Genomic DNA, 20,875 nt, shown 5'->3' on the forward strand with positions numbered 1-20,875 from the left:
ACTCCGCTGGATTCCATGCAGCAGGAGCCTAAACCCGCCGGATCTCCGGGGCCCCAGCAGGACCCCGCACTGCCCCACGCCCCCACCATGCCTCCCCCGGAGTCCCTCTCCGAAGGCCACGAGCACAGCCACAGCCCCACAGAGGTACTAGTACTGCGTTTGGGGAGATGGGGTTCAGGCTTTGTTGATTTTGGTTGGGGGAGATGTGGGGAGGGACAGGGGAAGTTGGCCAAGCACCTTAAAGAGTGACACAAAGAAGGAAGACCAGGCATGAGGTCCTGACCTTCTCGGTTTGGGGTAGCGGTCACGGAAAGTAGAAAATGGGATGAGGATAAGTAAGTGGGGGGGCCTCTCTGGGCTGCGATTCTCCACGAGCAGGGGGGTAAGATGCTGAGGGTCAGTGGCACCCCGGACCGGACTCTTCCGCCCCCACGCTGGGACCTGCCTCTTATCCCCTGCCTCAGACGTCCCCTGCCTCAGACGAAGGACCACCTGTTAGGGAGAGTAGTAGCCATATCGCACCGGCCTGGGAACCCCCAACATGTCCCAGGTGTGGAAAAACAAGAACCCTAGTTCCCAGATCAGAAAGTGGGAGAGAGGTGTCTTGCCTTGGCTAAGGCCTCAGAGTTCCTGTGGCCTCTCCTTTAGGAAGCTTCTTGGATCCTTTTCTTGGAGCACCCTGCTCCCCTAACCCCCATCCCCAAGGGGTTTATTAGTCTTCTCCTGCACAAACTCCCTAGCCACCCCCGACCCCCAAAGGAACTACTTAGATCAGTTGCTCTATGTTCTTCCAGGCCCTTTTTACTGTCCTTCATGAAAGTACAAATAACACCATATTGCAGTAACTTTCATTATTTGCATTTACACCTCAGAATAATACTAACAATACTAGTTAAGATTTGTGAATATTTCTCATGGGCCAGGTACTGTATTAAGCACTTTTCTTGTGGTAAAATGTTATCAAATATATATATTATGTATGTTTTCTCCATTTCTAAGTGTACACAATTCCGTGGCATTAAATACATTCACAATGTTGTATAGCCCTCACCACTGTCTATTTACAGAATTTTTTTATCCAAACAAAGTCTGTACCCTTTAAGCAATAGCTCGTCATTCCCCTCTTCCCCCAGTGGCTGGTAACCTCTAATCTACTTTCTCTGTGAATTTGCCTAGTCTAGATATTTCCTATAAGTGGATTCCTACAATATTTGCCCCTTTGTCTCTGCATGATCTTACTTAGCATAATGTCTTCAAGGTTCATTCATGTTGTAGCATGTGTCAGAATTTCCTTTTTAAGGCTGAATAATATTCCATTGTGTGTATATACCACATTTTGTTTATCCATTCATCTGTTGATGGACACTTGGGTCGTTTCCACCTTTTGGCTATTGTGAATAATGCTGTGTACAGAATAATGAGTGTAGAAGGATCTGGGTACTTGTTTTCAGTTCTTTTGGGTATATATCTAGGTGTGGAATTGTTGGATCATATGGTAGTTCTATGTTTAACTTTCTGAGGAAATATCAAAGTGTATTAAGCACTTTATGTGCGGTTATGTGATATACACTTAATGAATCTCATTTTTAAACTTAAGTTCCTTGAAGGCAGGGATTTGTCCTATACATCCTTTTATCTCAGGGCCTAGTACTGTGTCTTAGGAGAAGTAGATGCTCAGTAAATTGTGGAGTGAGAGTGGGAAGGCCTGAGTAAGTGGAGGATTGGGGTACTGATAAGCCTGGGTTTTGCATCATCCAATGACAGCCTGGTATGGCATTGGAAGTCCCACTCTCAGCCTCCAGCCATAGGGGCGGGTGTCCATTGGGTGGGGACTCCTGGGACTTCAGATCTCACCTCCCTCTCTGATCCCCCAGCAAGCCACGGAGGAAGAGTTCCAGTTCTTGCACTGCCAGGGCTGCCGGGCAGAAGCCAAGTGCCCCAAGCTGCTGCCTTGTCTGCACACGCTGTGTTCAGGATGCCTGGAGGAGCCTGGCAGGCAGTGCCCCATCTGCCAGGCGCCCTGGCCCCCAGGCCCTGATGTGCAGGCCTTGGACAACGTCTTCTTCCAAAGCTTGCAGCGGCGCCTGCATGTGTACCGGCAAATCGTGGACGCGCAGGCCCTTTGCACCCGCTGCAAAGAGCTGGCCGACTACTGGTGCTTCGAGTGCGAGCAGCTCCTCTGTGCCAAGTGCATCGAGGCGCACAAGTGGTTCCTCAAGCACGAGGCCCAGCCACTGGCGGAACTCCGCAGCCAGTCGGCGCGGGAGTTTCTGGATGGCACGCGCAAATCCAACAACATCTTCTGTTCCAACCCTAACCACCGCGACCCTACGCTGACCAGGTAAGCAGGCCTGCCCAGGGTGGGGTGAAGCTTCTAAGAGCGAGGTAGAGGCTGCGGGGAGCAGAGATCCAAAGTCTCACAGCCGGGAACGTGGGTAAAGGAGCTTCTAACGTCTTGCAACTCAAAATAAGGTCCACAGACCAGCAGCATCGATAGCGATGACCGCAATTTATGCTGTCCCGTGCGAATGGATGGATAGCAGTAGTTTCCAATTTCCCCTTATAAGAAATAATGCTGCAGAAACATCTTTTCACCCATATCTAGTCATTTCTTCAGGATAAATTTTTAGAAATGCCATTTCTAGGTGAAGGGTTATGAAAGTTTTACATTTCGATACATGTTGCCAAACTGCCCTTTAGAAAGTCTTATAGTGGAATTTTCCAGAAGCATTGCCATGGAGTCTCAGTATAGCTGGATTGTAGGATGAGATGTGGGTAGTTAGTTTCTGTCTGAAAAGTCAAAACCGGAACAATGCACTTCCTGGGAGTGTCTGTATGAGAAAAAAAAAAGTCATGTCCGGGCTTCCCTGGTGGCGCAGTGGTTGAGAGTCCGCCTGCTGATGCAGGGGACACGGGTTCGTGCCCCGGTCCGGGAGGATCCCACATGCCGCGGAGCGGCTGGGCCCGTGAGCCATGGCCGCTGAGCCTGCGCGTCCAGAGCCTGTGCTCTGCAGCGGAAAAGGACACAACGGTGAGAGGCCCGCATACCGCAAAAAAAAAAAAAAAAAAAAAAGTCATGTCCAATATTAATGATTTTTACTAAACAGCACAGGATTTTAATTCAGGATTTTTTGGATAGATAATACATTTATATGGTGCAAAAAATTACAAACAAAATTTATAGAGAGGACAAAGTCTCCATTCCACTCTGTCCCCCATCTGCCTAATACCCACCACTTCTCCCTCCCCCATCCGCGTTTAACCACGGTTACCAGTTTTGAATGTTTCCAGAGTTCGTGAATATACACACAGGTAGGAGTATATAGTCTTATAGGTCTTATTTTTCCCCCTTTAAGCAGAAGGTAGCATACCTATGTGAACTTTTAATCCTCCCTCCCCCGCATAGATAGCTTGTATAAGATTCTTGGGGATCTGCTTGCAAAGTGAAAGTATTCTTTGCCCGTTGGGGCACACTCAGACAGAGCTCCATTCCTGCTAAACTTACTTCCTGCTTGGAGATTTACCACCTGTACTACCGGATTCCTCCACAGCTGATACTATTGTTTGAATTTGGATTTCTTTGTTTATTGTTAAGGTTGAGGTCCAGTGGCTTTTCATATGTTTTTTATTCATTGAGCTTCTTCATTTGTAAATTGCATCCTGAGGGCCTTTGCTTGTTTGTTTCTTTACTCTTAGGAATTAGTCTTTAACTGTAAGAGCTTGTTATAGTGCAGATATTTTTCCTGTGTTGACCTTTGTCATTCATTCAATATGAGGTGTTGTGTTTTAAGTTTTTAGTTCTATGTAGTCCAATCCCTCAATCTCTTCCTTTGTGGTATCTGGCTTTGATCATCCTAGGAAAGATTTTTCCTATGCCAATGTTGAAAATATTTACTGATACTCTATTTTAATAATTTGTTTTTATAGTTAAAATTTTCATTCCCATGGAATTTATTTTTGTGTGTGGTATAAGGTAAGAACCCTTGCTTTGCATTTCTCTCCAAATGGAAAGCCAGTTCTCTCAACAACTTTTATTGAATAATTCACTTTTTGTTTTTTCCCATTTTTTAAAATCGAAGTATAGTTGATGTACAGTATTTTGTTACAGGTGTATAATATAGTGATTCACAATTTTTAAAGGTTATACTTCATTTATAGTTACTATAAAATATTGGCTATATTCCCCATGTTGTACAATATATCCTTGTAGCTTATGAATACTCCACTCTTGCTTTGATCTGAAATGCCCTTTTAATCTTGTACTAAATGTCCATGTAGTCATGAATATGTTTGTAAATCTCTGTTCTGCACCAAACTATTCTTATGCTGATCCTTACTACTGTAAGGAGTTCTGTAGCTTTGATAGGGTGAATTCCCATTCTTTTTCAAAAATAATTTTACTTTCATAATTTGTACAGTTGCTTTTGCTGTTACAATTCATGCAGTTTCAGAAGTTACATATTCATTGAGATTTTGACAGGTGACATTAAATCTTGGAAGAATTGTCCTCATCTCTGGTTATATCTTTGGGTTTTATAGTTTTATTCACAAACATCTTGAACTTTTAAATTATAGTTAACTTTATAATATGTAATAATATTATGAATGGAATCTTTTTCCATTATAATTTCTAATTGGTTACCATTAACATTCACTAATGCTAGTAATTTATGTATATTTATATTACATCTAGCCATCTTATTGGGCTCTTTTATTCTTGTAAGATTTTCAGTTGATTTTTTGGATTTTCTAGGTAAACAGTCATATCACCTACAAATAATAAAACCTTTTTTCTTTCCAGTATTTATACATATTACCTCTTTGTAGCTTTGTTTCATTGGATTGGCCAGCACTGCCAGGACAGTATTGAATAATGTGAAGCAGTGGTTAGAAAAGGCCATTTTGTCTTGTACCTATCTTTCATAAGAAAGTTTCTTATGTTTTCTTGTTTAGTATGATGCTTATTATTGATTTCCGTAGGTGACTTTTAAAAATCACATTAAGAAAGTTGCCTCCCACTTCTAGTTTTCTTAGAGTTTTGTTGTTGCTGTTATTTTGTTTTATTTTTAACTCAGGAATAGGTGTTCTTTTGGACTCTGAAGATGTCCTTTCACCTTTCAGTATGATGAATTATATCAATAGGTTTCTTTATGTTGAACCATTCTTTAAGTCCTGGGAGGAAAAAGTCTATTTGGTCATGATATACTATTATTTTAATTTTAATTTAAAATTAAAATTTAATTTTAATTTTATGAATATGTATGATTTCCTTGTCAAGTTTTCTTATTCATTTGATAAGACAGCTCTTTCAATGAGTTTGCAAGCTTTTTTGAACGTGATGATATGTATAAATTGCTTAGCATAGTGCCTGGCACCTATTAAATACTCAATAAATGTTAAAATGCTACTCTGAGAATTTCTCTGCTGTACACTAGTTTAAAGAACATAGCAATTCAAGCTTATAGAGGTTTCTTGAAAAACTATCTTGATACAGGTACCTTTTTTGAAGAGTAGGGTCTTTTCCCCTTTTTTTTTGGATCTTGAATCAGATTGTTTGGAATGTTTTCTAGTTCATCCTGAGTTATCTTTTATAATTTAAAAATCTCCTCTATACCTGTAATTGTGTCCCCTTTCTTATTTCTAATGTTGTATATTTGTGGTTATTTTAGTGATCTTTTCAAAGCACTAGCTTTTTGGTCTTTCCTTTTATTGCTTACTGATATTAATGTTTTCCTTTTTTCTAACTAATCATTTTGGTTTTATCATCATTTTCTCTCTTCTACTTGTCTCTCATTATTCATCATCTAACGGAACATTTAATTCATTTATTTGTTATCCTTATTTAATACATTCTCCTGTGAGTATGACATTGGCTACATCCCATAACTTTGATGTAGTGTAATCATAGTCATTTTTCTCAAATATCTATAATTTCAGTCTTTTCTCTTTTTAAACATTTTTTCTTTGATAGAAGAGTTTGGGCGAGGGAGTTTTCTAAAATTTTCAAGTGGCTTGTGATGTTTGATTTAAATATTTGATGTTAATTTCCACAGTATGGTCACCTAGTATTTGAGTTATATCTGGGACTGATGTTTTCTTTGGGGCCTTGGACCATATTCTGTGGACTAGCATATTCCTAGGATTTTTTTAAAATGTGTATTTTTTGTAGAGATATATCATATATCTCTCTCCTCTTTCTATTCTGGTTTAAATTTTTAACAAACATATTAGAACGCGTGCGTGCACACGTGTGTGTGTGTGTGTGTGTGTGTGTGTGTCTGTATCTCTCACCATCAAGAGTATATTACAACTGTTCTTCCAGATAAGATAAAACTTTTAGCATACTTTTTGTTCTCCCCTCTTTCTCTTCCCACATTCAGATATAGTTGAAATAACATGAAATTTTAGTTCTAGATATTACCAAATTTTATGTCTTTTCTATTCTAAGCATCCTTTTTTGACAGTTATTAAGTGTCATCATCACATTATAACCCACTTGTTATCTATAATCTTAGATTTTAATTAGTTTCATTGCTCACAATAATTTTTTCTATAACATATCTTCTCCTTTCTTCAATTATTTAATGTTATTAATTTCCCATTTGGCTGGAATACTTCAAGTAATTTTTTTTTGGTTGCTTTTCAGAGGTTACTTTCTGGAATCTTGATTGTCTTAACTTGCATGTCCTTCATTTGCTGTCACATTTATTTTTTAATTCATTTTTTATTTTTATTTTCGGCCATGCCACACAGCTTGTGGGATTTTAGTTCCCTGACTAGGGATCAAACCTGGACCCTCAGCAGTGAGAGCATGGAGTCCTAACCACTGGACCGCCAGGGAGTTCTCTGCTGTCACATTTAAAGGAAAGTTTAGCTAGGTGTAAAAATTCTGAGGTCACAATCACAAATCTTTCATCTTGGAGTATATACACATTGCTTCATAAATTTGTGGCCTCCAGTGCTGCAGATGAGAAATTTAATTATCTAATTATTTTGCCCCTGTGGGTAATCTGTTTTTGTTTGCTAAGGATGTTTATATAATTTTTCTTTATTCTTGAAAATGATTGATCAAGCTATAGGTCTTTTCTTTTTTCAGTAATCCTCTCTGACATTGTTGAACTGAAAATTCAAGTCTTTCTTCAGCTCAAAGAAATTATCTTCTACTTTTTTATATATTGATTTCTGTTCATTTGCTTATTTTTTCTTTTTATAACTATTGTTTTTGTGTGTGTGTGGCTTTTTTTAAATTAACTTTTTATTGGAGTAGAGTTGATTTACAATGTTGTGTTAGTTTCTGCTGTACAGCAAAGTGAATCAGTTATACATATGCATATATCCATTCTTTTTTAGATTCTTTTCCCATACAGGTCATTACAGAGTATTGAGTAGTGTTCCCTGTGCTATACAGCAGGTCCTTATTAGTTATCTGTTTTACATATTGTACTGTGTATATGTCAATCCCAATCTCCCTATTTATCCCTCCTCCCCCACTTTCCCCTGTAACCCTTCCCCCACTTTCCCCCATAACCCTTAAGTTTGCGTTTTACATCTGTGACTCTGTTTCTACTTTGTAAATACGTTCATTTGTATCATTTTTTTAGATTCCACATATAAGTGAGATCATATGATACTTATCTTTCTCTGCCTGACTTATTTCACTCAGTATGACAGTCTCTAGGTCCATCCATGGTGCTGCAACAGTTGCAGTCATGTTTTTTTAATTGCCAAGCAAGGTCAGTGTTCTCAGGATGCTTTTTCTTGTCAGCCTGTTCTTGTTTTCTCAGTGTATGTTCTTAAATCCCCCTGAAAAGCAAACTTAGAATTTTTAGAAGGTTTATGTTTCCTATATTACCCTTGTTTTCAGTGTGAGCCAGGAATCAGTTTGGTCCCCATTTTGCCTGCTGATTCTCTTCATAGGTCCTGTAGTTCTGTGTTGTCTGCTCACGTGTAAATGTGGACATCTAGACTGCACAGTCTTAGTAGCTGATAGGGGCTGGCAGCAACTGTATAAACCACAGTTTACATCTCCTACCCTGCAGTGAGGATGGGGCCTCTCCCAGAGCCCCAGATGGTGGTAGCTTACAGAGTGCTTCACCTCTAGTGTGGGGGGTGGATTTCTCCACAGTCGGCAAGGTACAAGGGGCAAGGAGGTCCAGCCAGCAAGAGGACAGGATTCTTTTCCCTTGAGCATGGTAGATGGCTTCAAAAACCTGACAGTATTGCTTAAAAATCGCACACACACAGTCACAATTCACAGTTGTTTCACAATCTACCGGTGGTTACTGGAAAAACTCAACTTGTTTCTTCTGCACAAAACCTCAGTGTCATAAATAACCGACAACTTCCTGCAAGTTACAAGTCAGTAATAAACCGTTCCATCCTTTGACATTGAGCTGACTTAGGGCTCACAATGGGGAGCAGCATCGGAAGTGGCTTTAAACTTTCAAACTCAGCCTGGGAGTGTCCTCCCTGGGGCCATTGGCATTTGATCAACCACACCTGTGGAGTCCATTCTTTCAGCCCACATTCCTACTATGTAGCAAGCCCTCTGCTAGGTGCTAGGGTATAAATACAAACATGCAGCCCTGGCCCTCTGAGGTCACAGTCTGGTGGAGGAACCAGATCTGCAGTTAACAATCAAGGCTGCAGAGTGCTTCAAGGAAACCTGCTTACCATTGTCACTCTGTGCTGCTAGTAGCCCTTAGGACAGTGTGATAAGACACCATCCTCTCCCTCATATTTTCCCTTGCCAGACGGCTGACATCCCGTGTGTGCTCAGTTATTTAAGGGCAGAAGGAAGAAGGAAGGCTGGCACCAGGCATGTGATCTCAGAAAAGGCCACCTGCCCAGCCTTGATTTTCTGGGGATGGCAGCTTCCAAGGAGGTGTCACACTTAGCCTGGTCTGTAAGGAAGCAGAAAGGGGAGGGAGCATGTGCAAAGGCAGAGGCACCAGCAAGTCTGCTGCATTTCAGGAACTGCAAGTAAAGGCTGTGCAGGAGGGCAGGGGCTGGAAGGGTGAGCTAGGGTCAAACATGGGAGAGTTAGAGTTTGGACTCTGTCCTACAATTTCCGGGACAAAGAATGTTCTCAGTTTGCTCCGTTTTCCTGCAGTTTACTCTTGTACCAGTGAGTATCCTGTAGAACACAGTGTGAATGGACCTTTGGGGACTCTGTTGGAAACCCACTGGTGGTACTGAGGCAGAGAGTGGGATAATGTTCAGATCCTCTTTCTGCACTCTGGTACTTCGATTGAACTGGGCAAGTTGAGGAGCAAGGAGACCAGGATTTTTCTTTGGCTGCATGCTTATTTACATTTTACCCTATTCCGTAAAGAATTTGAGATTTACCACCTTACTGTTGGATATATGACCCAAGCGGAACTGAAGCAAAGAATCTGGACCTGGGGAAAGGGAGCCACATTAGGAGGCTGAGCCATGGTGCAGGTGGGGGTGAGGCCTGCAAGAATGCAGAGGTGGCAGCATGGGGAGAAGGCCAGAGTGTCACACGGCCATGGCCTGCCTGACCTGGAGGTCAAGGTGGCTGCCAGCCTTTTCATCACATGTGCTGGGGAGCGCTGGGGAGTGCCTTGCAGCCAAGGGTAATGGGGGTTTAGGACTGTTGATGGAGCTGAGACCCATGTTGGGGTGTCAGATCCCAAAGCTTGGCTGGATGGGGTAGGGGAATTAATCGAGGACCATCAAAACTTGTAGCGGGAAGAGCTTTAGTTACAGTTGAGTGGGGAAAATGAAAGACCTATTATTCAAGTTTGAGAAGTATGATAAGATCATAAACTGGGAAAAGACAGCCCAAGACCAGAAGTTGGAATGATTGGCAACAGGTGGGGAGAGGCATCCTGGGCAGCCCAGGGGAGGGTTCAGGGCAGAGGTGGACATCACGCAGTGGTGGCAGGAACCAGAGTGCAGGGGACAGGCTTGAAACCAGCCTTGAGTGACGCTTCCCGATCCCTTGGTACCTGGGCAGCGCCTTTCAATAGGAAACTGAAACCTTTTCCAATATGGTCAGAGAATGGGCTCTTCTGGTTGGATTTGACCTCTTCTTAACACAATAAAGCACTTTCCTGTCTTTTGAGATGTTTTTTCCTGTGCTATTACCTTACTTCCCTGACCTTCCTATAAGATTATTGAGGAAGAGAGAATTGTTGCAAGAGGCTCGAACATTAATGGGAGCTCATCCCCAAATAGGAGATCTTGTCTGAGCCAGGGCCAGGACAGGACGCAGGATTTCTTGACTGCACTCTGCAGAGTCTGTCCTGGTGCTGCCGGCCTCCACATACAGGTAGTTTTCAACTAACAACCTGGCCGAGTTGCAAAAAAAAAGGATTCTACAAGTTACTTGTTTCGAGCTCAAGAGTGTATCTTCCCTTACAATTAGCTTATTCAAAGGAAGCATGCTATTTAAGCAATGTTAAATTTAATTTTCCTTGACTTTGATGAAAGAAAAAGATACTAAAGTAAAATTAGACTTGCTAAACTTCAAAGAAATATTTCTTTATCCTAAAACATTTCCTAAAAGACCTCTCTAAGATTAAGCAAAAAAATGACTAAGGCATCAAGAGGCTGGAGTCATTATAGTTTTTAATGAAATGAATGCATTTTAGACAGTAACGAAGTCTTTGCCGTGAAAGATCAGGATGGTCCACTCCCGTGTTTGTAGTCTTGGTTCCACATCACAATGGCTCTAATGCACAGCACTGGTCCTTTCACTTTAACACCACTTTTCATGGAGTCTTTGTTTTGATTCAGCTCTTGGTTGGACGGATGCTGTCAATTAGTTTTTCTCTAGAAGGACTTCTGTGTTCTGAATTCCTAGCGTGGTGTTGAGAATGTCTGTCAGTTACGCTTGCATGACATTTTGGCTGGGTGTAATATACCTGGTCACGGTCTTTCCTTTAGAGCTTTGTAGACTTTCCTGTCTTATCTTCCAGCATGAAACGTCTACCAGGAGAGGCCTGAGGCCAAATTTATTTCCTTTTTCTGTCTCGATGCCTAAAGATATTTTTCATTCCTTAAGTGTATCAATTTAACCAAGCTGTCTTGGTGTGGAGCGTATTGTATCAAATTACTCTGAAACCCGGCTTGCTCCTTTAGTTTAAAAATTGTTTATTTCAATGAAATTTTCTTACATAACCCCTCCTCTTTCTTCCTCTTCCTTTCCTTCTCATTTTCCTCTTGCTCTATTACCATGAGTATTACAGTTTTTAATTTATGATTTTATTTTTTTTCTTATTAGTAATCTTAAGAGTATTACCACAGTTTGGGGGAAACTTAAATATTTAGTGAGTATTGAATGAGTAACAAATATCAGAACCACAGTATACTCTCAGAGCTACATAAAATCATTTTATACTTATTTTAATAAAAGTACTTCTGGAGAATATCAAAATTGTTTGTGTCACATAAGGACACAAACTTGTTTCCTGTGTCACCAGATTCTATTAACATTTAATGATTAACTTTATAGTCATTGAATTTTGTAACAAATGCCTGCTTTGGCTTTTTATTTTAAAATAAATTTATTTATTTAATTTTTTTATTTTTGGCTGTGTTGGGTCTTCGTTGCTGTGCGCGGGCTTTCTCTAGTTGGCGGCGAGCCAGGGCTACTCTTCGTTTAAGTGCGGAGCTTCTCATTGCGGTGGCTTCTCTTGTTGTGGAGCACGGGCTCTAGGCGCACGGGCTTGAGTAGTTGTGGCACACGGGGTCACTAGTTGTGGCTCACGGGCTCTAGAGCACAGGCTCAGTAGTTGTGGCACGTGGGCTTAGTTGCTCCACGACGTGTGGGATCTTCCTGGACCAAGGATCGAACCCGTGTCCCCTGAATTGGCAGGCAGATTCTCAGCCACTGCGCCACCAGGGAAGCCCGCTTTGGCATGTATTACAGTTTGGATTTGTTCTGCCAAAGCTGTTAGAGTTGGGGAGGTATTTTGAGATAGATACAACTAAATAGAAGAGCTGTCTGTTTATACCATATGTTATTTAATACAGTATTATGTTAATGTTATCTTAATATACAGTAGCATTTTTCTTATTCACGGCTTTAGTTAATTGATTGTTTCAGCTATTTCCATCTCTTTTGCCGTTTTATTTATTGAAATTAGGTTGGATTTAAATGAAATAGCCTAATCAGATTAATAAGTAATCACTGTATGTAAACTTTGCCTTGTCCTCTTGCAACATTTACTGGCATGTAAATCCAGATTGTGTTCATGTTCACTAATATCCAATACTATATAATTATAGTGCATTATTATAAAACTCAGTGAATTTGCCCAAGTGATCTAACTTTGTTCAAAAATTGAATCTCCTTCATTAACATATTACTTATGTGTTATTTAAGATATTTCTTGCACTTGATGCTATTCTGACTGTACTTCCAAGGGGCATCATTGCAGTCACCTCAGTGTATGGTGATGATAACTTTTTTTTTTTTTTTTTTGGCTGCTCCACGCGTCTTGTAGGATCTCAGTTCCCCCGACCAGTGATCAGACCAGGGCCCTTGGCAGTGAAAGCACGGAGTCCTAACCACTGGACCGCCAGGGAATTCCCAGATGATCACATTTTAGAAATACTATGTGGTGGCACTGGGAAAGGTTGATTGGAGAGACCAGAGGCAAGGAGGCCTATTAGGGGACAGTGCTAAAGGAGATAAGCCATAATTGGGGCAAGAACAAAGGCAGTATCAATGGGAACTGATGTGACAGATTTAGGAACCAGAATTCTACCTTAATCATCTCTGCATTCTAGCCCCATACCTGTACCTAGCTGGTACTCAGTAATTTTTTTTAAGTAAGTGAAGGTAGACCTTAACAAGACTTAATAATGAGTCATTGTTGAAGCAGTCGAAGAGGGGAGGAATCTGGAATTCCCCTTGATCTTTGGCTTGAGTGACCTTTGAACAGTAGTGCCATTCACTGCCATAGAGAGGGCAGGAGAGGCAGGGCACCCATGCAGCAGTGCACCTGCTACCTACTGAATGAGTGACATGGCCCAGCAGAACACTGTCCACCATGGATGTGCCAGTCTTGAAAGCAGAGACCTACATAGAAAAGAGTGGGGAAGGAAAACTACAAACTTTCTCTTCTTTCTTGGGTGTGGGACCAGCATAAGACCATAGTGTGAAATAGACAAGGCTTCCTCCTCTCCTCTTTCTTTGCTGCTTCTCTTTTTTTTTTTTAATTTATTTTATTTATTTACTTTTGTTTGTGTTGGGTCTTCGTTGCTGCTCGTGGGCTTTAGCTGTGGCGAGCGGGTGCTACTCTTCGTTGTGGTGTGCGGGCTTCTCACTGTGGTGGCTTTTCTTGTTGAGCACAGGCTCTAGGTGTGCAGGCTTCAGTAGCTGTGGCACATGGGCTCAGTAGTTATGGCTCGTGGTCTCTAGAGTGCAGGCTCAGTAGTTGTGGCGCACGGACTTAGTTGCTCCACGACACGTGGGATCTTCCTGGACCAGGGCTCGAACCCATGTCCCCTGCATTGGCAGGCGGATTCTTAACCACTGCACCACCAGGGAAGCCCCTCTTTGCTGCTTCTCTTAACCTCTGTTATCTTCCTCTCTGAGACGGCAGGTTTTCCTGTCTCTGTCACCACCTTCTCAATTAATGAATAGTTGGAGGAGGGGAGATCAACAGGAATAATGCTTTCACTCTCTTTGAGCATCCCAGTCTCTACAATTACTCATCTCCTCTCCTGGTTTCAGAAATCTTATTTCCTCAACTGTGTCACCCTGGAGATGGCAGGAAACCAGCCTCATTAAATGCATCCATACTACTGTGTAAATGACCCACGGATCCCTTTAATTACTCTCTAGCTAATTATTTGAATTTCCAAAGGAGGCTACTCCTTTCCATACTCCACCAAAGTGAGAGCTCCCATCAACCCTTGTTGAGGTGGGGGCAGTGAAGTGGAGAGTTTTTCCGTCACCATTCAGGCAAGCCAGGCCCTGCCCTGGAGTTTTGCTCTGGGGCCATCTCTCCTCCACTAGTCCTGTTTTCATAGGATTTCTGCTTCCTGCATTCTGAGTTACCCTGTTTCCTAGTACAGCAGAAGTACCATGCTGCTATGGTCCTACTGGGAAGTGTGGCTGGTCTAGGGCGGCATGTCCCTACTGGGAAGGGAAGAGCCCAGAGACCGCACTCAGTGGTGATGTTTCCTTACTGCCTGAGGTTGAGAGGCTCACCCACCAGCAGCAGGGCTCTCCCCTGCCACGTGTACATATGTGGTTAATGCCCCCTCTTCTTTCACAGCTCCAGAATGTCCGATGTGTATCTGGCACTGTGCTGGTCACTTCACATACACCAGCCCCTTGTCTTTGTAACAGTCTGTGAGAGAGCATCCTTAGGCCCATTGTATAGATGGGGAAATTAAGACTCAGAGAGAGAAAGTAATTTACCCAAGGCCTCATAGCTAGGAATTGTGGAAGAGCTCAGATTCAGGCCTAGGTCGGGCTGCCTCCAGAACCCATATCCTGTCTGCTGTCACGTGGCCTCTGGGGTGGTGGTTTAGACACAGGCAGCTTTTGGATGGGAAGACTGAGAACCCAGGAAACATGTTGGGGTTTCTATTAAAATACTAATCATGCAGTCAATTCGCTGAACAGTCATAAAGGGATAAACGAAACAATATATCACAAGGCAGAAGAGAAAGAGCTTGTTGTAAATCCTAGAGGGGATGTTCTTTTACCATTCCCCATTGCCTCCTGTTTAAAGTCCAAACTCATTTGTTTAGAATTGATTACGGAAACTTTTGGAAAATCTCAATAAGTAAAAAGGGGGAGGGAGGAAGAGAAAGAGGTAACTACTATCAGTCTAGACTTTTTCCTTTCCTTCCTGCTGTCTCTGTAATCATCTAAAACAGAATGAACAACACTTAGTGTTACAAAGTGTGCTTTTCTTATAATAGGAGGTCATGAACGTCTTTCCAAAAAATAGTTTTGAATTTTCAGGCAGCTGCATCTGTTAATAGTATGATTTCTTCCACGTCTTCAGTGGCTGTAAGGTCTTTACCGTCATGAGAGTAAATAGTAACTATTATATCTCCATGGTGTTATTTTTCATATTTAACTCTGATTCATCAAAAATATATCTTGGTGGGGCTTCCCTGGTGGCACAGTGGCTGAGAGTCCGCCTGCCGATGCAGGGGACACGGGTTCGTGCCCCGATCCGGGAAGATCCCACATGCCGCGGAGCGGCTGGGCCCGTGAGCCATGGCCGCTGAGCCTGCGCGTCCAGAGCCTGTGCTCCGCAACGGGAGAGGCCGCAACAGTGAGAGGCCCGCGTACCGGAAAAAAAAACAAAAAACAAAACAAAACAAAAAATATATCTTGGTGTAGTGTATGAAGCAAAGCTCTAACTTGATTTATTTCCCCCCCTGTAGCCAGTTTTCGTGATATAATTGTTGAAAATCCTTTAATGTCCATTAGTTTGGACATTTCTTTATTAAATAAAATATTACATTCTGATAGGTGCCAGGGCCTCTTTCAGGACTATCTGGTCTGTTGTGCTGATTGTTCTCTTGACTATTAGACTAGTATATACCGTTTTAATAATGGTAGTTCTATAATGTTGTCAGTGGCAGAGAAAATCCCCTTCCTTACACTGATTTTTCAAACAATTTCTTAGCTATTTGATCCGTTTACTCCTTCATGTGAAATTTATTTTTTTCTTTTTTTCTTTTTTTTCATCATGTGAAATTTAGAATCAGTTGGTTAAGTTTTAAAATCTCATTCTTAATTGGGCTCAAATTGCTTTAAACCTTTATATTAACGTGAGGAAAATTAATATTATACTATTTAGTCTCTCCAGTCAGGACCTTGATACAATTTTCTGTTTTTAGACTTTCTCTCTTAGTGGGTTTTTGTCATTTACGCCATATAAGTTCTATGTATTTCTTGCTAGGATTATGTCTAGGTATTTTTTTTTTTTTAGCATTTTTAAAATTGCTGTTGTGAATGAGAACATGGAAAATTTTTCCATATGTCTTTTCATTTGCTTTGCTGGAATAGAATTAAGCTGTTTTCTTCTTTTAATTCTGGTATAATCCAGCCACTTTGCTGAGCAACTTCTTGTTGATTCTGTGGTGTTTTAGTTCATTCTTTCGAGTGTTCCAGAAGCAAATAAGTGCCCTTTTGCTTTCCAGAGCTACACCTCTCTGTCTGTGTTAAGTCTGGGTCCTTGTCATGGAGCTCCTTGTGGGTAGGTGCCCACCTCACCTCTGTCTCCCCCCAAAATGCCAAGCACACAGTGGGTGCTCAGTAAGTGTCCTTTGAATGAGGGTGAAGGAACCATAGGCCAAGGAGGTCATCCTTGGTCTTGGGTGGCAGGCCCACAATGGGTCATTCTGATTCAGGGTTTGCATCTCAGTCTTATCAGAAAGTTGGGGGCTTTGGACCCCAGGGCGTCTGATGCAGGCCCCTCAATAGAGACCTGAAGCCAATTGTCTCCTTCCATCCAGAGGGGCAGGGGTGTCTGGTTTCCCTGGGGAGACCCCATTTGGGGCAGAAGGGGCTTAAGAAGAGGACCCAGCAGAGACTGTGGTCCCCCCAGCAAGTCTTGCTCTCCCTCTAGCCAGGCCACCCTAGGGGTCCCCTTCCCAGGCCTGGAACACTCTTTCTAAGGAAGGGTCACTCACCTCGGTCTCAGCCCCTCTCCCATGGATCCAAAGCTAGGAAAATGACAACTGGTTCTAGTTCTCCCTTTATTTCTATAGCCTATCTAATTGCCCACATCTATTAGAATTCTGTTCTTTAATTAAAAACATAGGTAATATCAATACATTCACAAGGTTCAAACATGAGAGCAACCTAAAAGGCATACAGTGAAATGCCTCACTCCACCTCTTCCCTGCCCCATCCTGTAAATACTTTTATTAATTTGTATCCTTTCAAGGTTTCTTTATTCAGATGCAATCAAATATGAATATATTCTTATTTTTTTTCCATTCTTACACAAAAAGCAGCATCCTATAATGCACTTTTGTGTTATTTTTGGCTGCATTGGGTCTTTGTTGCTGCACGCAGGCTTTCTCTAGTTGCAGCGAGCGGGGGCTACTCTTCATTGTGGTGCGCGGGCATCTCATTGCGGTGGCTTCTCTTGTTGCGGGGAATGGGCTCTAGGCACACAGGCTTCAGTAGTTGTGGTGTGTGGGCTCTAGGGCGCACCGGCTTTAGCAGTTGTGGCATGCAGGCTCAGTAGTTGTGGTGCCCAGGCTTAGTTGCTCCACGGCATGTGGGATCTTCCCGGCCCAGGGATCGAACCCGTGTCCCCTGCTTTGGCAGGCAGATTCTTAACCACTGCGCCACCAGGAGAGGTCCCCTATAATACACTTTTACGCCTTGATTTTTTTACCTAAAATATACATTGTCATAATTGAACACATTCTATGGTAGTCACTGTTCTAACCTTTTATATATATTAACTCATCGAATCCTCCTAATAGTCCTATTATCATCCTTATTTTGCCAGAGAGATTTTTCCATATAATGAACTTTCTCAGTTTTTTTCAGCTGCATAGTACTCCATTGTACAGGTGCATTGTAATTTATGTAAGTCATTGCCTAGTGATGGGCACTTAGGTTGTTTCTATTCTTTGCTATTATGGACTGTGTTACGTTGTACAAATGTTATTTTTTATGTATGGAGATAGAGCTGCAGAAAAGATATCTAGAAGGGAGGGTGCTGGGTCAAAGGATAAATACATTTGTAATTTTGATGAATACTGCCAAATTGCCCTCTGTAGAGTTCCTTTCATAATTGCTTAACATTTCTCATTAGTAGTGTCTAATAAGGGAGCACTAATATTTCAGGCAATTATAATCATAGTCTTTTAAAAAAACATTCATGTAGGGCTTACCTCATTTGATCCTCTCCAGCACTCCCATATGAGGTAGGAATTATCCCTATTTTACAGGTAAGAAAACTGAGGTGCAGAGAGGTTAAATGACCTGCCAAGGAAGGGCACAGAGCTGAGGTCAGATCCACATCTGCCCAGCTTTTTTCTCTGCTCCACCTGCCACTTACCACAGCCACTGGTCCTGCCTCTGGGTGATGTGGGTCTCTGTTACTTAGATCTGATTTCCTGAGGCTGGAGGAGCTCCAGGCTCATGACCCAGTGGCAACCCCCATCCCACTTTCCACACACTTTTCTGTCTCCAGAGAAGCTTTGCTAGCGTGGCATAAGTCTCCTGTGTTTGAGCAGGAGGGTCGAGCCCTGGGACCTTACCACCTTGGGTGACTTGGGAAGGTTGAGAGCTGGCAAAGCTGAGGGACTAGTACCTGGTTTCAAGATTTTAGAATTGGGTCGGCCAGCAGGCTCTCTGGGACAAGTTGATCTCAGTAATTCAAGCCAAAGTGGCCCCAGCTAAAATCCTTTCTCCTGGCCTCAGGTGGGCTAACTTATTATTTTCATTCCTGGTGAGAATAAATTACAGCAGTATTTCTAGGGAAGTAACTAATATTTTTCCTGGTAATATTTGAAGAAGCAGCACTGCAGTGTTTCAGAGCATGGACTCTGAGCCAGGCTGCTTGGGTTTTTATATTAGTTTCCTGTTGCTGCTGTAACATTTACCACCAATTTAGGGACCTAAACCATTAGAGATATATCGTTTTGTACCTCTGGAGGTCAGAAGTCTGAAATGGGTCTCATTGAGCTAAAATCAAGACGTCAGTAGGGCTGTGTTCCTTCTAGAGGCTCTTGAGGAGAATCCATTGTCTTGCCTTTTCCAGCTTCTAGAGGCTGCCTGCGTTCTGTATTTCATGATCCCCTTCCGTCTTCAAAACCAGCAGGGTAGTGTCACTGTGACCTCTACTTCCATCATCACCTCTCCCTTCTCTCACTCTCCTGCCTCTTTCCTTTATGAGGACTCTTGTGCTTACATTGGGTCCACCCAGATAATCCAGGATAATCTCCCCATCTCAAGATCCTTAATGTAATCACACCTGTCACGTCTCTTTTGCCATGTAAGGTACCATATTCAGGTTCCAGGAATTAGTACTTGGATGGGGGCCATTATTCTGCCTACTACAATTTGCACCTAGACTCTACCGCTTACTAATTGTGTGACCTTGGACAAGTTATTGTACCTCTTGCTCAGTTTCCCCATCCTTAAAATAGGGATAATAATCCCCACTCCATAGGATTGTTAGAAGGATTAAATGAGTTGATATTTGTCAAATGCTCATAATAGGGTCTGACACATAGTAAATGCTATGGAAGTGTCTGCTGGCTAAAATATATTAAATGATAAAAATATACATACTCTTTGATCTAGCAATCCTATTATTTTGTAGTGTATTTCATAGAAACAAAAGGATGCATGCATTAGGCTACAGAAAGCATTGTGCATATTGGGGAAAAATGCACAAACAGGAAATCACTGGAATGTCCATTAACAGGATGAATGAATCAGTGTGGTCCATCTGGAATGTAAAGAAGCTATTAACGAGAATACATCAGATCCATACTTGTAGACCTAGAGGAGTGTCCTGAACAAAAGTTCAATTAAAGGAGGAAGTTGCAAAGGTTTAGCATGTTCTTATGTTTTTTTAAGAACATCAACCTGCCCAAAAGTGTTGTAGATATTTGAGCCAATTATTTAAACTCTGAATGTCTTGGTTTCTTTATCTGTGAAATGAGGATAATAGTAATTCTCCCTTAAGAAACTCAACGGAGGATTAAGTGAAATGAAATGTATCAAGTCCTTAGAATTCTGCTAGCAGCAGCATAATCTGCATATCTGTGTAAAGCTGTTTGAATAGAGAGAGGTGTGAAGGATGCACCCAGGGTGCTCACCTGGTTGCCTCCGAGGTGGGGAAAGGAAATTCGGAAAGGCTGGGAAGAGATGATTAACTTTCTTGTTGTACGTCTTTGCATTGTTTCACGGATGGAGGCTAGCTATTATTACTTTAGTAATTTTTGATGTTCTAATACGTTTTATTGGTAGTTTGGATACTATCACCATAACTACAAACACTGAATTGAGAAAAGCACGAACGTAGGAACATACCATGATTCAAAGTTTTGTAATTTTTGAAGGGGAATTTAATAACAAATATAAAGAGAAAAAAAGCAGGCGAGCCCTAAATCAGGCCAGCCCTATGTGTCCGCAGCATCTACTGCCGAGGCTGCTCCAAGCCGCTGTGCTGCTCGTGCGCGCTCCTGGATAGGGGCCACAGCGAGCTCAAGTGCGACATCAGGACGGAGATCCAGCAGCGGCAGGAGGAGCTGGACGTCATAACCCAGGACCTGCAGGAGCAGGACCGCGCCTTTGGCGCGGCGCAGGCGCAAATGACCTCGGCCGTCAGCCAGCTGGGCCGCGTGCGCGCGGACATCGAGGAGCAGATCCGCGCGGGCGTGCGTCAGGTGGTGGAGCACGTGCTAGATCAGGAGCGTCAACTGCTGGAGGAGTTGAATGCAGGGTACCAGCGCAATTACGAAGAGATAGCAGGCCAACTGGGCCGCCTGGATGCTGTGCTGCAGCGCATCCGTACGGGCAGCATGCTTGTGCAGAGGATGAGGCTCTATGCTTCCGACCAGGAGGTGCTGGACATGCACGGCTTCCTGCGTGAGGCACTCCACCAGCTGCGCCAGGAGGAGCCCCAGAGCCTGCGAGCTGCTGTGCGCACGGACAGCTTCGACGAATTCAAGGTGCGCCTGCAGGATCTCGTCTCTCGTATCACCCAGGGCACAGGTAAGCCACCCTCATGGCTGGCCTGTTTATCGTTTAAGGGCTTGGGCCTTGCCACTGTCCCTTGGGAAAGGCGGGGTAGAGAAGATCAGTTCCGTATGACAGAAAAGGAAACTGGGGTTTTTATTGTCTCTTGGGTTTGATCACATCATAGGTTACAGGGTGCAGGATAAATCTGGG

At 42.7% G+C, this 20,875-nt stretch overlaps 1 protein-coding gene across 1 annotated transcript in view; it reads left to right on the forward strand.

Moving 5' to 3' along the window:
• The window catches only part of PML (PML nuclear body scaffold), a 44,092-nt gene continuing 23,217 nt past the window's right edge, over positions 1–20,875 (forward strand). Inside the window, 3 exon segments of the mRNA XM_082647831.1 lie at positions 1–144; positions 1,875–2,341; positions 20,118–20,698. Of these exon segments, the coding sequence (XP_082503957.1) occupies positions 16–144; positions 1,875–2,341; positions 20,118–20,698 (1,177 nt within the window). The 5' untranslated portion in view covers positions 1–15.

This window comes from Grampus griseus (genome assembly GCF_964374135.1).
Source record: "Grampus griseus genome assembly, chromosome: 2".
In the NCBI taxonomy this organism is placed as follows: domain Eukaryota; kingdom Metazoa; phylum Chordata; class Mammalia; order Artiodactyla; family Delphinidae; genus Grampus; species Grampus griseus.